The 17453-nt window shown below is 33.4% G+C and overlaps 1 protein-coding gene across 1 annotated transcript in view; it reads right to left on the bottom strand.

The window, feature by feature from the left end:
• Nucleotides 1–7025, bottom strand: part of LOC106130919 (uncharacterized) — a 37783-nt gene extending 30758 nt beyond the window's left edge. The window contains exons 1-2 of the mRNA XM_013329867.2: nt 7010–7025; nt 6809–6920 (exon numbers count right to left, since the gene is read on the bottom strand). Coding sequence (XP_013185321.1) covers nt 6809–6829 — 21 coding nt within the window. The 5' untranslated portion in view covers nt 6830–6920; nt 7010–7025. The remainder of the gene's footprint in view (nt 1–6808; nt 6921–7009) is intronic.
• Between the last annotated feature and the right edge of the window lie 10428 nt (nt 7026–17453).

The raw sequence follows: 17453 nt of genomic DNA, 5'->3' as shown, positions 1-17453 counted from the left end.
AACGTATGTCTATTCCTTATAAAACGTAAAGTCTAGAATTAAAAATTAAACAATTTAAGTTTGCGGTGACATGTTCAAAAAAATACATGAGGCTCCCATACTTCTTATAAATCTTTTTCATCGGACTGTACAAAAGGAAAGTTATGTTCGTTTTAACCGTATTTGTGTCTCACAAATGCATTTAAACTAAAAATTGTACAATCGATGTAATAAGTCTAAGTTACTTGTCACTAACGTAATAATTATTTGTCTGTGAAATCTGTATTTAATTGTATGAAATACATTACACTCATACACGTATATAACTAACCATGAATGGGCATTCGCCTTCAGGGTTATCGAAATAATAACATTTTATTCATATCGTCTTATGTATTTTATAGAATTTCATAAATACAAATATTGAAAATTGATTTTTTGGCGCTAAAGATCAAATTGCGTAAGTAATGTAAGTTTTGCTCGTCTCTCCAAATTACTTCAAATTAATTTGAACTAGTTTTTTTAACCTACGTTTATGCGTCCATTAATCAGTTAAATAATCATTGATATTTATTTTCCAAAGTTTAAATATTTTTCTAAGGAGAGCTAACTGAAGCATCCTACTAGAAATCATTGCCTTTCTTATGAGAAAGTCCGAAAAATTGCAAATAAGTAAAATTAATTCATTTTTATGTTATAACTTTTATTATTATAAAATCTACATCAACCCTAGCTTTAAACACACACACACACATACTACACATGTGCATGTGAGCGTGATCAAATCTTACACGCACATCGTCGCGCCTGCGTCTGCGCAGACCAGCCGTCAAACCGGTCCACGAATGAACTTCCGCCTTCCGGCTACCATATTTATTACTAGCAGATCATATGATCGGATATTTATAGAACAACACGGTTAATTCGCGTAATCTAATGTATTTTGATATAAGTTTTTATTGCTAATTTACTTTAAGTTAAGTAGGTAGATCTCATTATTTTATTTCCTTACTCGCTGTTTGTTGATTAGGAAATAAGACTGTTTATTTTTTTATTTTCTTTTTGACCTATGTGGAATTTTCCCTCGTTTCCGTACTTTTATGATATACCTAGCACAGAAAATAAATTATTATATAATAAATTATCATTGCAACAAAATTATTTTTTCCATTATTTATTGATCATTATTTTAGAAATTATATTATTCGTATTAAGAACAAAAATTAGGGATAAGCGATCTCAAATCAACTGGTCACAATCGTGTGCAACAACTTATTTAAACTTCAACTATCCAAGGTATAATCAGTGACATTTCTCACAACACTCCTGATATTGCACCTTAGAGACTTGCGATCTATAAAATGCGGGATATGCCACGAGGCCGTCGATTATGTAAATAAACACAATGACAAGGCCTCCATAGGCATTAAGATACAAGTGAATATTTACAAGCCTTGACTCCTATATTAAGGCCAACATAAAACCGAGTAGAGGAAACGTCACACAATGGGAAAATTGTCTATTCACAGATTGTCACGTGATCACTTCAAGGTCAGGTAGTAATACCTATTGGAACTCAAAAACTTAGATCTAGGGCGGCATGATCGAAATGTTGCAATAAAAAATTGAAAAATTAATTTGAATATTCTGACATTGCGTATAGAAAGGACAATGAAACATAACGTTGAGAGAAATCACGTAACCTTTCAATTTAAAATTGAAGTTATCCTTGATTGAAACTATCGTGGCAATGATTTGCAAGAAATTGTACAAAATGTTTGCACTATTCCGTCTAGTTGTCCAAACTTTGCAAAAGTTCTTTTTTTTTTAATAAGGCTATAAATACACACATACATATTCACGTCTATATCCCTCGCGGTGTGGTTCCCGGCACCAATGAAAAAAAAGAATAGGACCACTCCATCTCTTTCCTTTCCTTCTTAGGAGCATATCTCCTTCGCGTCGCCTTTTACGACATCCATGGGAAACATATAGGATGGTTTCTATTCTAAAATGTTATTAAGTTATATAAAATATACATATTATATATAGTTGTACAATAATGTAGATGTATAATAAATAATTTGCAAATGTCAGCTATAATAAGCTCGGATTTCCCGAAATATTTATGATAGCAATATTTCTGACAATATTATCACCGTCAGGCATTCACTTTATATTTTAAGATATAAATAATAAAACAAGAATTAGTCTGTTCTAGATGTATATAATTATTATATAAGTATTAGAAGATTGGGTAAATGAGTTATAACGCTATAATCATCATGCTTTTGTCCGTCTTCCTTGTATACTAACATATAAATACTACTGATTATGTCATAATAACATCTATTTTAATGTTTCTTTTTGCAAGTAGGATGAGAGCAGAAAAGGTCATAGGTTCTCTAAATTTAAACATCATTAAATCACTCTCATGGATGATTTGATGATGTTTAAATTTAGAGAAATCAAGTCAATCATGGTTTATAAATAAGTTGTTTATTGCCCACGACTTCGACCGCGTGATTATTTAATCTATCTCTGTACCAAATTTCATTAAAATCGGTTCAGTGGTTTAGGCATGTAAGCGTAGGTAACAGACAGACAGAGACGTTGGCATTTATAATATTAGTAAGAATTATCTCAGTTTCACAAAATTAAATTCATTACAATACAAATCGCCATTAATGTATTTTTAGTGTGGCATCATACATAAAAATAATACTTTATTACAATAAAAAAGCATTTACGTACGAAAACTGGCTCAAAAAAAGATAATTTATGTCGTTATTATACCAGAAGTATGTTAATGAATAAATTTCATTATTTGCTGTTTTTTCCATTGGCTGTGTTGAATGGATGTACCTACCTACTAATTAATTAATTACACGTGTGTCGGAGATAAAAATTACTTATCATTACTTACATTTAAAAATATTTTTCTTTTCTGTTTGACTGTGTTATTAATTTATCTAAATGAATGTGAATTAAGCAAAAGAAATATGCAGGAATCAATGAATCAAAAAAAAATTAGAAATAAATATATGAATCACGGTAGATGATAGTAAGATATAGTCTCTGCCTACCTCCCGGAAAATAAGCATGATTTAATATGTGTAACAAAATAACTTATTTAATTGAATTTAAATTGAAAGTTTTGCAAAAAAAATATGTGTTTTTTGAGTCTACGACTCACAAACAAACATAAATGTGATGGCAGTTTCCACTTTCTCCTTAAAAATATGTGAAGCGTTCAGTTAACTGATACACACATACATTCAGTATTACACAATGATTACAACATACACATCTTGACATCACAATTTTGTTAATTAATTATTAGCACAAAAAAAAATAACTTGCCGAAAATCAGATAGATATTTTTTTATTCAATTTCACAAATTGAGGTGGTTTCTAAGATAGTTTTCTTTAAAAAAAAGTACATAAACTCACGTCTATATCCCTTACGGGGTAGACAGATTCAACAGTCTTGGAAATACTAATAGGCCATGTTCAGCTAAGTAAATAAATCTAAAAGAAAGATAGACTAACATAATATCCTTCTGATTTATTTAAAAAAATTACACAGCAGTATAAGCCGTTATATAAGATGCTGTTGATAAAATAAGGTGTTCTTGTATTTTTTTTTCGTTTTTACCAAACGGACAATGGTAACTAACAAGGTATACTTTTCATCGTTAAGTAAAAGGATGTGTAACAAAAATCAACGACCATGACAATCGTGATAAGACGAATTGTTTTAGAAATAGAGGCTGTCATTTCCTTCAATTTTTTACCTCTCTACCACACACTCATCATATAATATATTTTTAGTTTAAAAACCCTAACAAATTATATTCTATCATTGAATTTTCTTCTTTAAGACGTTGGAATAGCAATCTACACCCAGCTGATCATGGCTTTCAAGTTTTTTCAAGCCTATTGGCTCCTTAAATCAGAACCCTGAGATTATGTTATAAGGTACAAAGACATTAAATATGTACTGATGTTGTATGATCTTTTGTTATGAAAATATTGTCTTCTAAAAGTTCTGTCTAACAAAGACTGTTGCAACAATTTTTATACTAAAAAATCTTAACTTTTTTTAAAAACACTAAGCTAAGTATAATGCATGACTGTCGCCTATTGTTCTATTTTGGTTACTTTTGGCTTCACACTTTGATGTCTATTTTTACTATAATTGAAGTAACTACAGCGATGAAAATGAAGCTATTGTGTAAAGCCGCAAGCTGAATCTTTATCTCAAATAGGTTTTACAAATTTGTCAAGAAGAAAATGTCCAAAACCAAGTGTTTAATATTGTTTCATATTAAATAAATATATTAAATTCATATTAAAATATAACAAAACTACATGATAATCTTAAAATAGGTGATGTGCAAAATTTGATCAATTTCTTCAGACAACCTCATGTCACATGGAAGCTTTTTCAACAATTATAACCGCACGAAAAAGGGGCCTATTTTCAAATAGATAAATGTAAAAACGTGTTGATGCCATTGCATGCCTGATACTTATATACTTGTAATTTCAGACCGCCCAATGTCAAATAAAACAAATGATAAAAGTCTTCTTCGCATCATCGCCCGCCCACACAACAATTAATAACTGCACGAAACAGGTGCCTATTCTCAAATAGGTAATTATGCAAAGAGGTGTTGATTCCGTCTCGCATGCCTAATACCTATAATGAGTTTCGAAGTAGGTACTACAATATAATTCTTAATTCACGTAGCTACATGCCCTTGGCCGTTTTTCTTCTCATAATCACGAAACTGACCTAATTATTTTTTATATAATTTTTAACGCACTATCTATAATAATGTATAATAATTTTAACGTCGATCTGTCTTTGTGATGGGCAATCACATGAACAAGTGGCCATGAAATAGAATAGTAGTCTATTGCAAATCAACTTGTAGTCAAGCATTTTATACACCTCTCAAACAAATATATTATTTTAATCATCGAATTAATAATATAAACCAGGTTTTCAAGTACTAACTTATTTTAATGTTATAATGTCTATTTATAATTAAATTCACCAAGTTACGTTGATTAAGTTAACACAAAGTTAATAATTTTAATACTTTACTAACCCGACGAATGTGACGGTTATGACTTGAGAATTTATTATAACTACATATTATTCGTGGACATTTTAATGATTATAATACTTAGTGAAGCCGATCTTAAATTTTGCGAAACTAAAGATTACCATCTAGACAGTGTGAGTGCAACAATTAATTAATCAAAATTAGACAAAGCTATTTAAGTGATAATTAATTGAATGTTGTAAGATCAAAACGGAAATCAAGTAAGATTACCGAAATAGTAAACCTAAATTTACTGGTACATTACAAAATAGGTACTTTCCATTCACAATTTGTTGGTATATTGTATGTAAATCATCTTTATACTTAAACTTTATGTTACATTAAATTATGTAAAAGTAAAATGTGTTTATTTTTAATAATGTTTTCAATGTTATATTGAATAAAATAAACGTTTTTATTTTATGTTTATATATACAGTAATAAGTAAAATATCTAAGTATAGAATATTACATTGTAATCATCAATTATGTTTTGTCATCTTCGTAAAGTTTAATTCTGTAATTTTTTACACTATATACCTAGATAGTACATTATATTTGACAACATGCAATTCAAGCAAACAAAAATAAGAAGTCAAGAGTCTTGGGAAACTAGGAAGTGTCCTACAAATAATATATATTTACGATCTAAAGCAGTTATACCAAGTAGGTCACTCGTAAAAATATTACAAGTAGTTACACCGAGTCATCGGAATCGTGAGCAAAATATTGACTTTAATTTATGTACTTAGTTATTTGACTTCAAAGTGAAATTTTACATAATAACATAAGATAAGCTAAGATTTTTAAATTAATTTATAGAAATAATATAGAATGTACTTGATATATATAATGTAATTATACACTATTATAACGAACGTTATAGAAAATTTTTTTGGTACCAAACACGCGACGATCGTAATTCAGATAGTGTCAATAAACAGTGTAATATGTCCTTTATATATTTCTCAATGTCGTTGAAAATTTGTACTATCTGTCATCTAAATTGATATCATTGTGCATTTGCTCAAATTTTATCACTAAGGACTTATGTGGGAATTAATAAAGAAAAATTGTTAAGTAAGGACAGGTCAACAAAAGATCCTATTGTTGCAGTTAAGTCATTATTCTCATGATTAATTATTGGTCATAAGTGTTCACGTTTGACAAACCGTATAAAAAGTTCATACAACTATATTTTTTGTTTATGTAGAGCATCCCTACTTATTTTATTTATATAATAATAGATTGCATCGACTTAAGTTATTGAATATTGTATATGCGACTTCATAACTTTAAATTTAATATGTATTCTTATCTAAACTTTAGATAAAAAATATTTTAAGTTATAATTAGCTTTAGTATCAATGATTAAGCCAAACAGCTTATTGTTATGAATAATAATAATTTTATATATAAAACTTCTCCTAAAATGCTATCAATAAAAAAAAACCTTGGTATTTTTCATTTCACTTAATATTTTCTATTATTTTTTTTTCATCCTAACCTTTATCCTATAGTATAGTTATATACAATCCTAATCCTTAAAGTAACTTTTAAAACACAAATAATAATATTAGTTTCAAGTTATCGAATGTTTACACTCACATTCGCTTATTATCTAAGCAACACTAACACAAACTCATCTCAATAGAAAAAAAAAACTTTTCACTTAAAAAAAATAAAAAAAAAAACAAAACAAAAAAAACTTACGATTTTAACGTAGCTATTCATGATCACTATTGGCACTGACACTGATTCACTGGTTTCGGCCGGCTGTGGTCGGCGTGTGCGCAGACTGGCGTTCGTCCGGAAATCTTGCGCACTGCAAGCAAACAGAGGTGGTACAGTCGCGTACAGTCAATTTCCCTGATAGATCACGTAACTAAACGTAAGTTTATAAGGTCTTATAACCTTTGGCTGTGTTCGCTGCTGGCCTGATAGCCGGGTAGTAAGAGGCTGGACGGTGGCTTGACGTTATATAGGACAGGTTCGGCCTCCGGCGAGCGCGGGAAGTTGATCTTTTTTTTTTTTAATTATTCGGTCGCAACCCCCGTGGGGTTTGGCTGAAAAGTAGAAAAGTTTTTATATTTTTTTTTTTTGTATGAGATGTTTCATAAGTGTTTTTTTTATGTACATATATAGTGCACGCAAAAGATTTCATAAAAAAATATTAAAACGGTTTATTTTTACATTTTGAAACGTAAATTTTTATAGAAAACTTTTAATAAATAATTAATTAAAAATTGAGAAGTTATTCATATTTTTGCTTAGTTTTTAATTGTGACATATTTAAATTACATAATATTGTAATTTCTTCTTTAGGCTTTAATACAATTTTTTCTTCAACTCTGGAGCTGTAATAGATGAATCCTTAAATTACCAAATAATATTTTTTATGTCGTGTGGTTCCCGGCACTTTAGAATAGGACCACTCCATCTCTTTCCCTGGGATGTCGTATATGGCGACTTAGGGATAGGCTAATAAAATTCGGATTATTCATGTAGACGATTATTCATGCAGCAACCTGTCACTATTTTAATCCCAATTTTTCAGTCCTTTTCAAGACTGTTTGCTCTGTCTACCCCGCAAGGGATATAGACGTAACTGTATGTATGTTTGTACATAGTACATGTTACTTAATCTGGTTAAACTATTGATAACCATACAGATTGAGAAATGCAATAAAATTATAAAAAAAAAGTACATCAAACAATATACACATCAAGTACATCATGAGTGCGAAGAGCTTGCATGAAGAGAGTTATGAATGTGGATGAAGCGAAAGAAGTATGTAATCAGATTTTTCTACGAATATTGATAACACATTAGTTTAATTGAAAATTTATGTTTATCTTTTAATTACATACATACCTACATATGGTCACGTCTATATCCCTTGCGGGATAGCCAGAGCCAACAGTCTTGAAAAGACTGAAAGACGTTCAGCTATTTGACTTAATGATAGAATTGAGATTCAAATAGTGACAGGTTGCTAGCCCATCGCCCAAAAAAGAATCCCAAGTTTGTAAGCCTATCCCTTAGTCGCCTTTTACAACATCCATGGGAAAGAGATTGAGGGGTCCTATTCTTTTTTGTATTGGTGCCGGGAACCACACGGCACTCTTTTAATTAAACTGAATAAATTAAAAAATATGCTTTATGCTTCAGTAAATAAAGTATAATGTTCTCGAAAATTATTAAACCAGAAAAAGTACAGACATATAATCACGTATTTACCCCCAAAAAAGGTATACAGAGCCAACAATATCGTAAAGACTGGATATACGGATTGATAGAATTGAAATTCAAATAGTGACAGGTTGCTAGCCCATCGCCTGAAAGTAAAGTTCTGGCGCATACTAGGTATATTTTTTCTTCTCTACAAAACCAGAATAAGCTGAACAGTCAATATAACATACATACATAGATACATACAAACATATAATCACGTCTTTATCCCTTGCGGGTTAGACAGAGCCGAATAGTATTGAAAATACTGATAGGCCACGTTCAGCTGCTTGGCTTACCCACTGATAGAATCGAGATTCATATAAAGTGACAGGTTGCTAGCCCGACGCCGTAAAGAAGAAGACCCAAGTTTATAAGCCAACCCTTAGTCGCCCTTTACGACATCCATGGGAAAGAGATGGAGTGGTCCTATTCTTTTTTCTATTTGTGACGGGAACCACACGGCACCTAACTTTTTGCACATTGAATAATATTGGTAACAGGTAGGTATTATGGGTATACTTGCCTTCCTATTTCTTGGGGGAATTGACCTCGCAAACTCCGGGTCATTTACTTCAGAACATGACTATTTGTCATAATTAGTCAAAACATTTTTTTGTCATTTTTGTCCGTCGATAAATTTGTTTTAGTTATCTTCTACCTATTACAATAATCTAGTTTAGGCAAAAATTTTGGTGCTCAAATCCCATTACTAAATGTAGATAGTATTAAAATATATTGTTACTGCTATATATTACTCAAGTAAACATAACTAGGACGAAATTATTATTTTTCAATGATTAGAAAACAATAAAAAGAAGGAAAAAAAAGGGAAATTGTAAAAAGAACCTCCTTTTTTGAAGTCGATAAAATTTCTAAAACCTTTTCCCTTAATGTAACACTTTTCTGAAAACTGCATCATAATATGTACAGCAAAACGCGAGATGCCTAATCGCGGACAAACATGCATACAGGTCAAACTGAGAACCACCTTTTTTTGAAGGTGGTTTAAAATGATGAGCGAGCGAGCTTTATAGAATAATTTAAAGATATTTTACTATTGATAACTAATAATTAACAAACCTCTTGTCTCCAGCAATAGTTACAGGGCCCCAATACTTTTTGTTTCTAAACATGCCTAGTTAACATACATACATACATTTTATCACATCTTTGCGGTGTAGACAGAGCCAGTCTTGAAAAGGCTGATCATTAAGCCAAACATATGAACGTAGCTTGTTCAGCTGTTTGGCTTAATGATAGAATTGCGATTCAAATAGTGACAGGTTGCCATCCATCCAACCCATCGCTAAAAAGAAGAATCCCAAGTTTAAAAGCTATATCTAGTAAATTATGTATGAAATGGAATAAATCAGAAAACAAGAAATTAGGAAATTATTTTTCCACAATATAAATAAATTTATTCGAGACAGATTACATAGATTGAGTTTGCACATGGAAAAGTAGGTATACCTCATTCGTAGCGTACCTACACTACACCTATCGGTTGTAGTACCTACGTATACTTTTCTATAGGTACTGTATTATATAGGTACATATTACAAAGTGTATTATGTCCGTTCTGGGTAACTTATTTAGCTTGTTTTCGCTCCTGGGCGCCTTAAGGGGCAGCTCCCTAAGTTCCGCCGATCCTAGAATAAATACTGTTATTATAAAAGACGCCAAAAATCAGCTACTTTTCTTTTACAAAGTTAACGCTTCCAATATACGCAGTCCTAAACAAAAAAGAGATTAAACTATAGCCATTTTATATGAAAACGCGTCTCTGTTCCAAGCGTCAAAGAAATAGATTCGACACGCCGCCGATTAGATAATCATTTTCATAAGAAACTATTGATGCAAGCAAAGGTTTCGTCCATTGAACCATGGATGTCACAAGTAGGTCAATGTTACCAACTCAAGTTCAATGTCTCTTGGTCTTGTGGCTAGATTATTGCTCACGGCTTCGGTTCTATGGGAATTTCGAAAAATACTTCCCTAAAGCTTGCGACTTTGAAAACATTTGTATGAAGCGAAACCTGTTTAATAACTTCGGACGTACGTTGTTTTTAGACGTTGATAACTCGTCAGATGTAGGTATAATTTTCCTGTTACGGACCAAAAGATGAAATGTCTATTGGTGCTATTAGCATAAACTATATTGATTTTTTTTTTGTTAATAGATATTGGAATGGCTACAGTATTTCAAAGAAACAAAATTTTATCTGGGGCTAACCCAGCTTAGATCTTAATTTTTTCAAAAATTGATCAACTTTAGGGCATTCGTGGGAGTGACATCAAGTATATTCTAGAGTAGCAGCAAACACAAGGCAACTTTGTCTGATTTTTCACAGACAAAGTTTAGTTTGTGATCTTTTGATCCGTGAGAAGGGTTGCTAGATAGCATTGAGTGGTAAGATGGTGATAAACCTACGCTTGTATGTAAGTAGGTATGTCGTTATTTAGCAAATGTACCAATTTCGTTTTTTTTTGTGCCGTGTGGATCCCGGCACCAATACAAAAAAGAATAGAACCACTCCATCTCTTTCCCATGGATGTCGTAAAAGGCGAGTAAGGGATAGGCTTACAAACTTGGTATTCTATTTTAGGCGATGGGCTAGCAACCTGTCACTATTTGAATCTCAATTCTATCATTAAGCCAAATTGCTGAACGTGGCCATTCAGTCTTTTCAAGACTGTTGGCTCTGTCTACCCCGCAAGGGATATAGACGTGACCATATGTATGTATGTCATTTTTTTTTCATGATGCAAAGTACTTATCACATAAAAAACATTACTTTTAATGAAACTTATTACTACCGCTTTCATAGCTCAAGTTTAGATGAAGAAACGGCCTAACAAACCAAATTTAAACCACAAGCCGCTGTTAAAAACCAACTGATATCTAAAAGTGGTTTTATTTGTTTCAGAAACCTTAAAAATAATGATAAAAATATCAAAAGGATTTTTCAATCCATTCACTGACATTGTCCAGGCCGGTCGTTCACCTTCAGTATGCGGAAATCGGTGATATAACTTTTTTTTATCTTCTAGAGCAAGGTCTCGGCCCTTTTAGTGACTTGGGCGTCTGCAAATGTAGGTGTTGTGGTGAAATTACCTTATAATGCACATTGGACTTACCCGGTTTTGTTTGCTGAGTAAAATGGATGAAATGTGCAGTAAATAGAGATAATTCGCCGTGCAAAACCTGAATTAATTTTAATTTTCATTTATTTATTTATTTACTAATTTATGTACACAGAAAACATCGAGACTGATAAACACAAGAAACAAAATTACAAAGGTTCTGTATAGGTATATTATCTATACAAGTGTAAGGTATATTATTATCTATACAATTAAACTTTTAACATCAATTCCTTAAAATACCTATTTTTAAGAAACAATGACTTTCTGAGCTAAAAGCATATTAAATTTGAACAATATTTTTTAAATATGTGTATTTTTTTTTAATCATTTATTTTGTATCTATATTATTTAATAGTCCGATGATATTCCACAAAATAATTGGATTTTAGTGGGATTTAAATGATCTAAATCATGATCGGTTCATTCGTTCAGGAGCACGCCTCACACGTCTAACTACAGATCAGAAGTTTTTTGTCGCGGTTTAAAAAACTTGTAAGTATTATTTTAGTTCCGTTAATAAGTAGTTCTTTGTTAAACACCGCACCTACACATCAATGAAACATGTAATTATAAAAGATAAAGAGATGAACATGTTTATTTATTGCGGCAGTATCTCATCTGCTTCCGCGATTTAATTTCTTTGCGTGTCAACGTAATAATAGATTGATTATACCTACTTAGTGTTTATCTTCTTAGTTCGTTAGTTCCGGTTACATCCTCACGTCTCTGGAGAGGAGCGTGGGTTGCACCTTTGGTCTTGATTCCGAATCTTCCGTCGGACCTCTGCAACCTTTGCAAAAGAACCTAACCCATATTGGAATTGGAACACGATTCGCCATCATGTCAGCATTCTATTCCTTTTGTCACCTTTCACGAACTCCACAGAAAAGCGATCTGATGGTCATAATGTGCATATGTATATTTTATATATATAAGTATGCCGGGAACCACACGGCACGGCAGGAGTCATATAAAAATGTTTATAGTTACTTAATCAAACTTTTCACCAAAATATCAGTAGATTCAGATAGCAATTATTCATGCAGGGTCCATAATCAATGGAACCGAATCAGTAAACAAATAAATTAATTATAAACAAAATATTGTTTGCAGTTTAAAAGCATGAGAACCTGTAAGGCCTTTACCTTGCATAATATCGTTTCCCGCTCAACCGTGGAGTCACCTTTGCAAAAACTCTCATAACTTAATAACTTTAATATCTGTGCCAAGTTTAGTGGATTATCCTTCGATGTTCTTAATTAAATGAATAAATTAATTCAAAACGTAAATTTGGTATCGACAATCAGAAAAGTGCGCTGTGTAGGTTTATACCTTTAAGAAGGCTTTAAATAACCGTGAGGTGTTACACTTACTTTTTATCCGACTATGGCGAAGCAAAAAGGAGGGTTATGATTTTGACCTGTACGCATGTATGAGGGTGATTTTCATCTGTTCCCTCATAACTTCTAAACTAATTAGACACTAGAATTGAGAATAATGACAGGTTGCTAGTCTATCGCCCACAAGCAGAATTCCAAGTATATTAGCTTAGGTATTTAGTCGCCTTTAACGACATCCTTGGGAAAGAATAGGAAACGTTTCTTTACTTACTCGTACATGAAAAAGGCTCTAATTCGCTCTCTCTCTAAACTCGAGCTCTGAACTTGGTTCCAACTGACTTGAAATTCCAAACTTCAGAATATTCTGAAAAAGGAAACCAGAGATAGCATACATACATACATAAAATCACGCCTCTTTCCCGGAGGGGTAGGCAGAGACTACCTCTTTCCACTTGCCACGATCTCTGCATACTTCTTTCGCTTCGTCCACATTCATAACTCTCTTCATACAAGCTCGGCGGTTTCGGGTACTTTTGACCTGACCCTTTACCAGGACGTCCTTAATTTGATCAAGATACGTTCGTCTAGGTCTTCCCACTCCGACCTTTCCCTCCACACTCTCCTTGTATATCTGCTTAGTCAACCTGCTTTCATTCATCCTCTCCACATGACCGAACCATCTTAACATACCCTTTTCTATTCCTGTAACTACATCTTCTTTCACATCACAACATTCCCTTATCACGCTGTTCCTTATCCTGTCACTCAATTTCACACCCATCATACTCCTTAACGCTCTCATTTCCACTGCATTTATTCTGCTTTCATGCTTCTTTTGCCATACCCAACTTTCACTCCCATACATTAATGTCGGGACCAACACGCCCCTGTGCACAGCCAGTCGAGCCTTTTTGGATAGTTTCTGACTGCTCATAAAGGCATGCAAAGCTCCATTCACCATGTTCCCCGCGTTCACTCTCCTTTCAATATCACTATCATACTTGCCATCTGATGTAAACTTTGATCCTAGATATACAAACTCTTTCACTTGCTCCACTTTTCTCCTCCAATCAAAATATTACATGCTGTCATTTCTTTCTCCATTTCAAAAACCAGTGTTTTAGTTTTACTTACGTTCACTTTCATTCCTTTCTCTTTTAAAGCTTCATGCATACAGTTTACCATCTCCTGTAACTCCTCCGCTAGAGAGCTCCGCCACCAGAGATAGACATAAATTAATTTCTTTTTAGATTTAGAGCGTCACGTCGGTGGTCGAATCGAAAGGCACAGGTTCGAATCTCACCTTGGCCATATACCAATGAATATTTTCGAAAGTTATGTACATTAGTTTGAATACTAACCAATGCTCTTACGGCGTGGGGAAAACATCGTGAGGAAACCTGCACATTCAAGAAATTGGAAGTGTAACAATGATCGATCCAATACGGGTTAGGTTTACCTGCAAAAATTGTAGGTCAGATGGGATTCGCTTCGTGTAAATGACTCACCCAATCCAGGGTTCATAATCAACCGCAACATTATGCTGAGAGGAAGCCTTTTTGATATTCACAAAAACGCACAAATTGTAAAATCTGTTACTTAGTATAGTTAAGTTTGTGATATCAAATAAAATATTTTTCTTTCTTTCTTTCTTTCAAACGCATACCCCGGACTCCTCTTCAGATTTGTGAGAAAGCAACCGTGACTAAAGCCAGGAGGAAGAAAAGAACAAAATTTCTTCCTTTCAAATCTGATGAAGCTATCTGTATCAAATAGCAGAGACCCATCAACGCTACACTTATCAAGCAGTTATACTCAGTATACCCATCGAATAAATAAATCATTGCCAAACAACAACTTAGCATCTCAAAAAAAAAAAAAATCTGATGAAGCAATTAAAACACAAACCATTTAAACTAATTACGGGATACGATAAAATATATATAATATGCAATTGACAGACAGTCAGTCAGTTCCGGAAGTAAGGATGGGTGACCTCGTATACACTTCCGATCTATAATCTGATGTAGGTGCATATTCTGACCTTCTTGGACTAATGAAGTGAATATCACGTTAATTTGTTACTTGTTTAGCGATGCAATGTCACGGTCTATTGAAATGCGGTTCGTTTGAAACTTGTAAGTACTTAACGCTTAATTTTACTTAACACGTGTAAAGCAATGCATTATTGAGTTGTACTATTGCGTGATCCATAACATAACATATAATCACACCTCTTTCCCGGAGAGGTAGGCAGAGACTACATCTTTCCACTTGCCACGATCTCTGCATACTGCATTATACTTCCTTCGCTTCATCCACATTCATAACTGGACTGACCCTTTACCAGGACGTCCTATCCGTCCTAATAGGTATATCATATCGCGTGTACCGCCCGCGTGAAAAGTAAGAACGTGCCAGGATGAAGAAAAAATTATAATTATAGTCAACACCAATCTCCTGTTAGGTTTCCTTCCACCCAAAGGTTGACTGGAAGAAATTGCATTAGCGATAAGTCCGCCTTTGTACCATCTCTATCTGCTTTGTGCTGTTTTGTATGTTTTACTCTTATGGTGCAATAAAGAGTTTTATCTATCTAGCTATCTATAGTCCGCTGGCTCGCATATCATCTTTACGTAGTCCAGCCACGACCTTTTTGGCCTACCCCTTCTAACCTGCGCCCGGCGGTGGCGGCATGGCCTGACATCTGTTCCCCAAGTACTCTGCCGTTTTCGTGATGACTGTATCAGCGTCGGCGACTCTCCTGCTACTGCTGACCCAATCCAGGCGCAACCAAGCCCCTCTTGAAAGAAGTGAGGATTTAATCAGGACTAACGCCAAGAGGAATAAAACAGGCGTTTACCATAATACAATAAAATTAGCGAAAAAATCGCAGTGTGTACGTGACAAATCGCATGCATAGAGCTTAATTGACCGTGAAACTGATCTCGCAATTCTAAACCTTATTATTAAAGGCTATACAATCGCATTTGCCTACCGTACACACAAAAGGTCCTTCACAGACCGGACATTTTTTTAAATGAAACTGAAACAAAATTCTTGCCTTTAAAAGAGCCGGGTTCAATCCCCGTTTAGGTCAAATTGACCGATGATCAATTTCTCTCTGAAACATTATCGGAATAGTGATTGAATTAGTATCGTTGAATAAGCTACTTGCAACACCAAAAATGGCATTGAGCGTTTTTTTTTCTTTCTTCGTTCATTTGCTAAATGAAACATTAATATTCCAATTAAGTCTGAATAATTCTTGGAAAAATTATTAACTTGGCATTTTCCGATAAAATTGGAATATCAGGTCAAGAGGTGTAATTTGTATTCTTAACGTGCAGTAAATAATGTCATAAATTATTAAATTGTCAAAGCGAGCGAAGAAGGGTTTCCCTGAAACTGTTTCAATTGAATTCTAAGTTTTCCAGTTTTTCTTAATGACGCTTCAGAACGCGACCGATTTGGCGTAAAAGTGGAATGAAAACAGCTCACAATCTATAAGGCACGCGAGGATGTATAACCTAATGGAGTTCTCATGAAAATATAACACGTTATATAATATGAATAAAATTACATTAGTTATAAGAAAAAGCTGACTTTCCCCGAACTGTTCTCCAGAGAGGCGAGGATGTGACGGGTACTAACGCCAGAAGAAATAAGAATAAAGTGAATTAGGTAGTACCTACGTGAAAACTTTTAAAAGTCTCAAACACAAACATTTTATATACAATGCTTCATCCACAAATTTTCTTTGGCATTATGTATAATTAGCGGCCATAGACTTTAATGTAGTGCTCTTTATTAGATACAAATGGACCAGCTTCAAATTATTACTTACATTTTTAGAAAATCTGGTGCCAACTTCACAACTTTTGGTATTCACATCAGAACATTTTCTAAGTATTCTGATAGAATTGCACATAAATAATAAAAAAAAAATTCATCTTTACCACATAACATTTGTTTTTATCACAAAACCAAAGTATCCTAAGCTTCTTGTCGGCTTACTTTTCGTGTGTTAAACATAACAATAATTATGCACAACTAGTGATGTCAAGGTGAAGTAAGTACACGAGATAACTTATTCATGGGAAAAAATTATTGTAATCCATTATTCGCTTATTATTCTTGAACCTTATCACCTAGACATACGGATTACAATCAAGACGTTAAGATTATTAAATTGTGCGTTTCATCGGTATCTAAACATGACTAGAATGCCTGTCATATGTCACTAATTATGATAACAATTGAAGTACTAAGCCCATTCATGAATTCATGAACTAACACTCTAAGGTTATTTTTCCTCCAAGGGTTAACACCGGTTGCATCCTCACCTCCCTGGAGAGGCCTGTGTTACATGATCCTGAAATGGGTAGGTCAGGCTTTATCACGAAGCAACTCCATTCTTCTATATTGGATCAATGTTAAAGATACACATGAATGTGCCTGTCCCTTGTCGCCTTTTTTCGACATCCACGGAAATGAGATGAGTCATTCAAAATTGGAGCGGTCCTAAGGTCACCCAACTTACAATATATATATCTCTCTCGCTCTCTTATAGGTAAACCGTAATCATAAAAATGGAGGGAGAAGATGTTTTATCAGGGTTCATGGATAAGAACTT

The sequence above is a fragment of the Amyelois transitella genome, chromosome 14 (genome assembly GCF_032362555.1).
Source record: "Amyelois transitella isolate CPQ chromosome 14, ilAmyTran1.1, whole genome shotgun sequence".
In the NCBI taxonomy this organism is placed as follows: Eukaryota; Metazoa; Arthropoda; class Insecta; order Lepidoptera; family Pyralidae; genus Amyelois; species Amyelois transitella.
The sequence above is the reverse complement of the archived record's forward strand: the minus strand, read 5'-3'. Positions and strand labels throughout refer to the sequence as shown.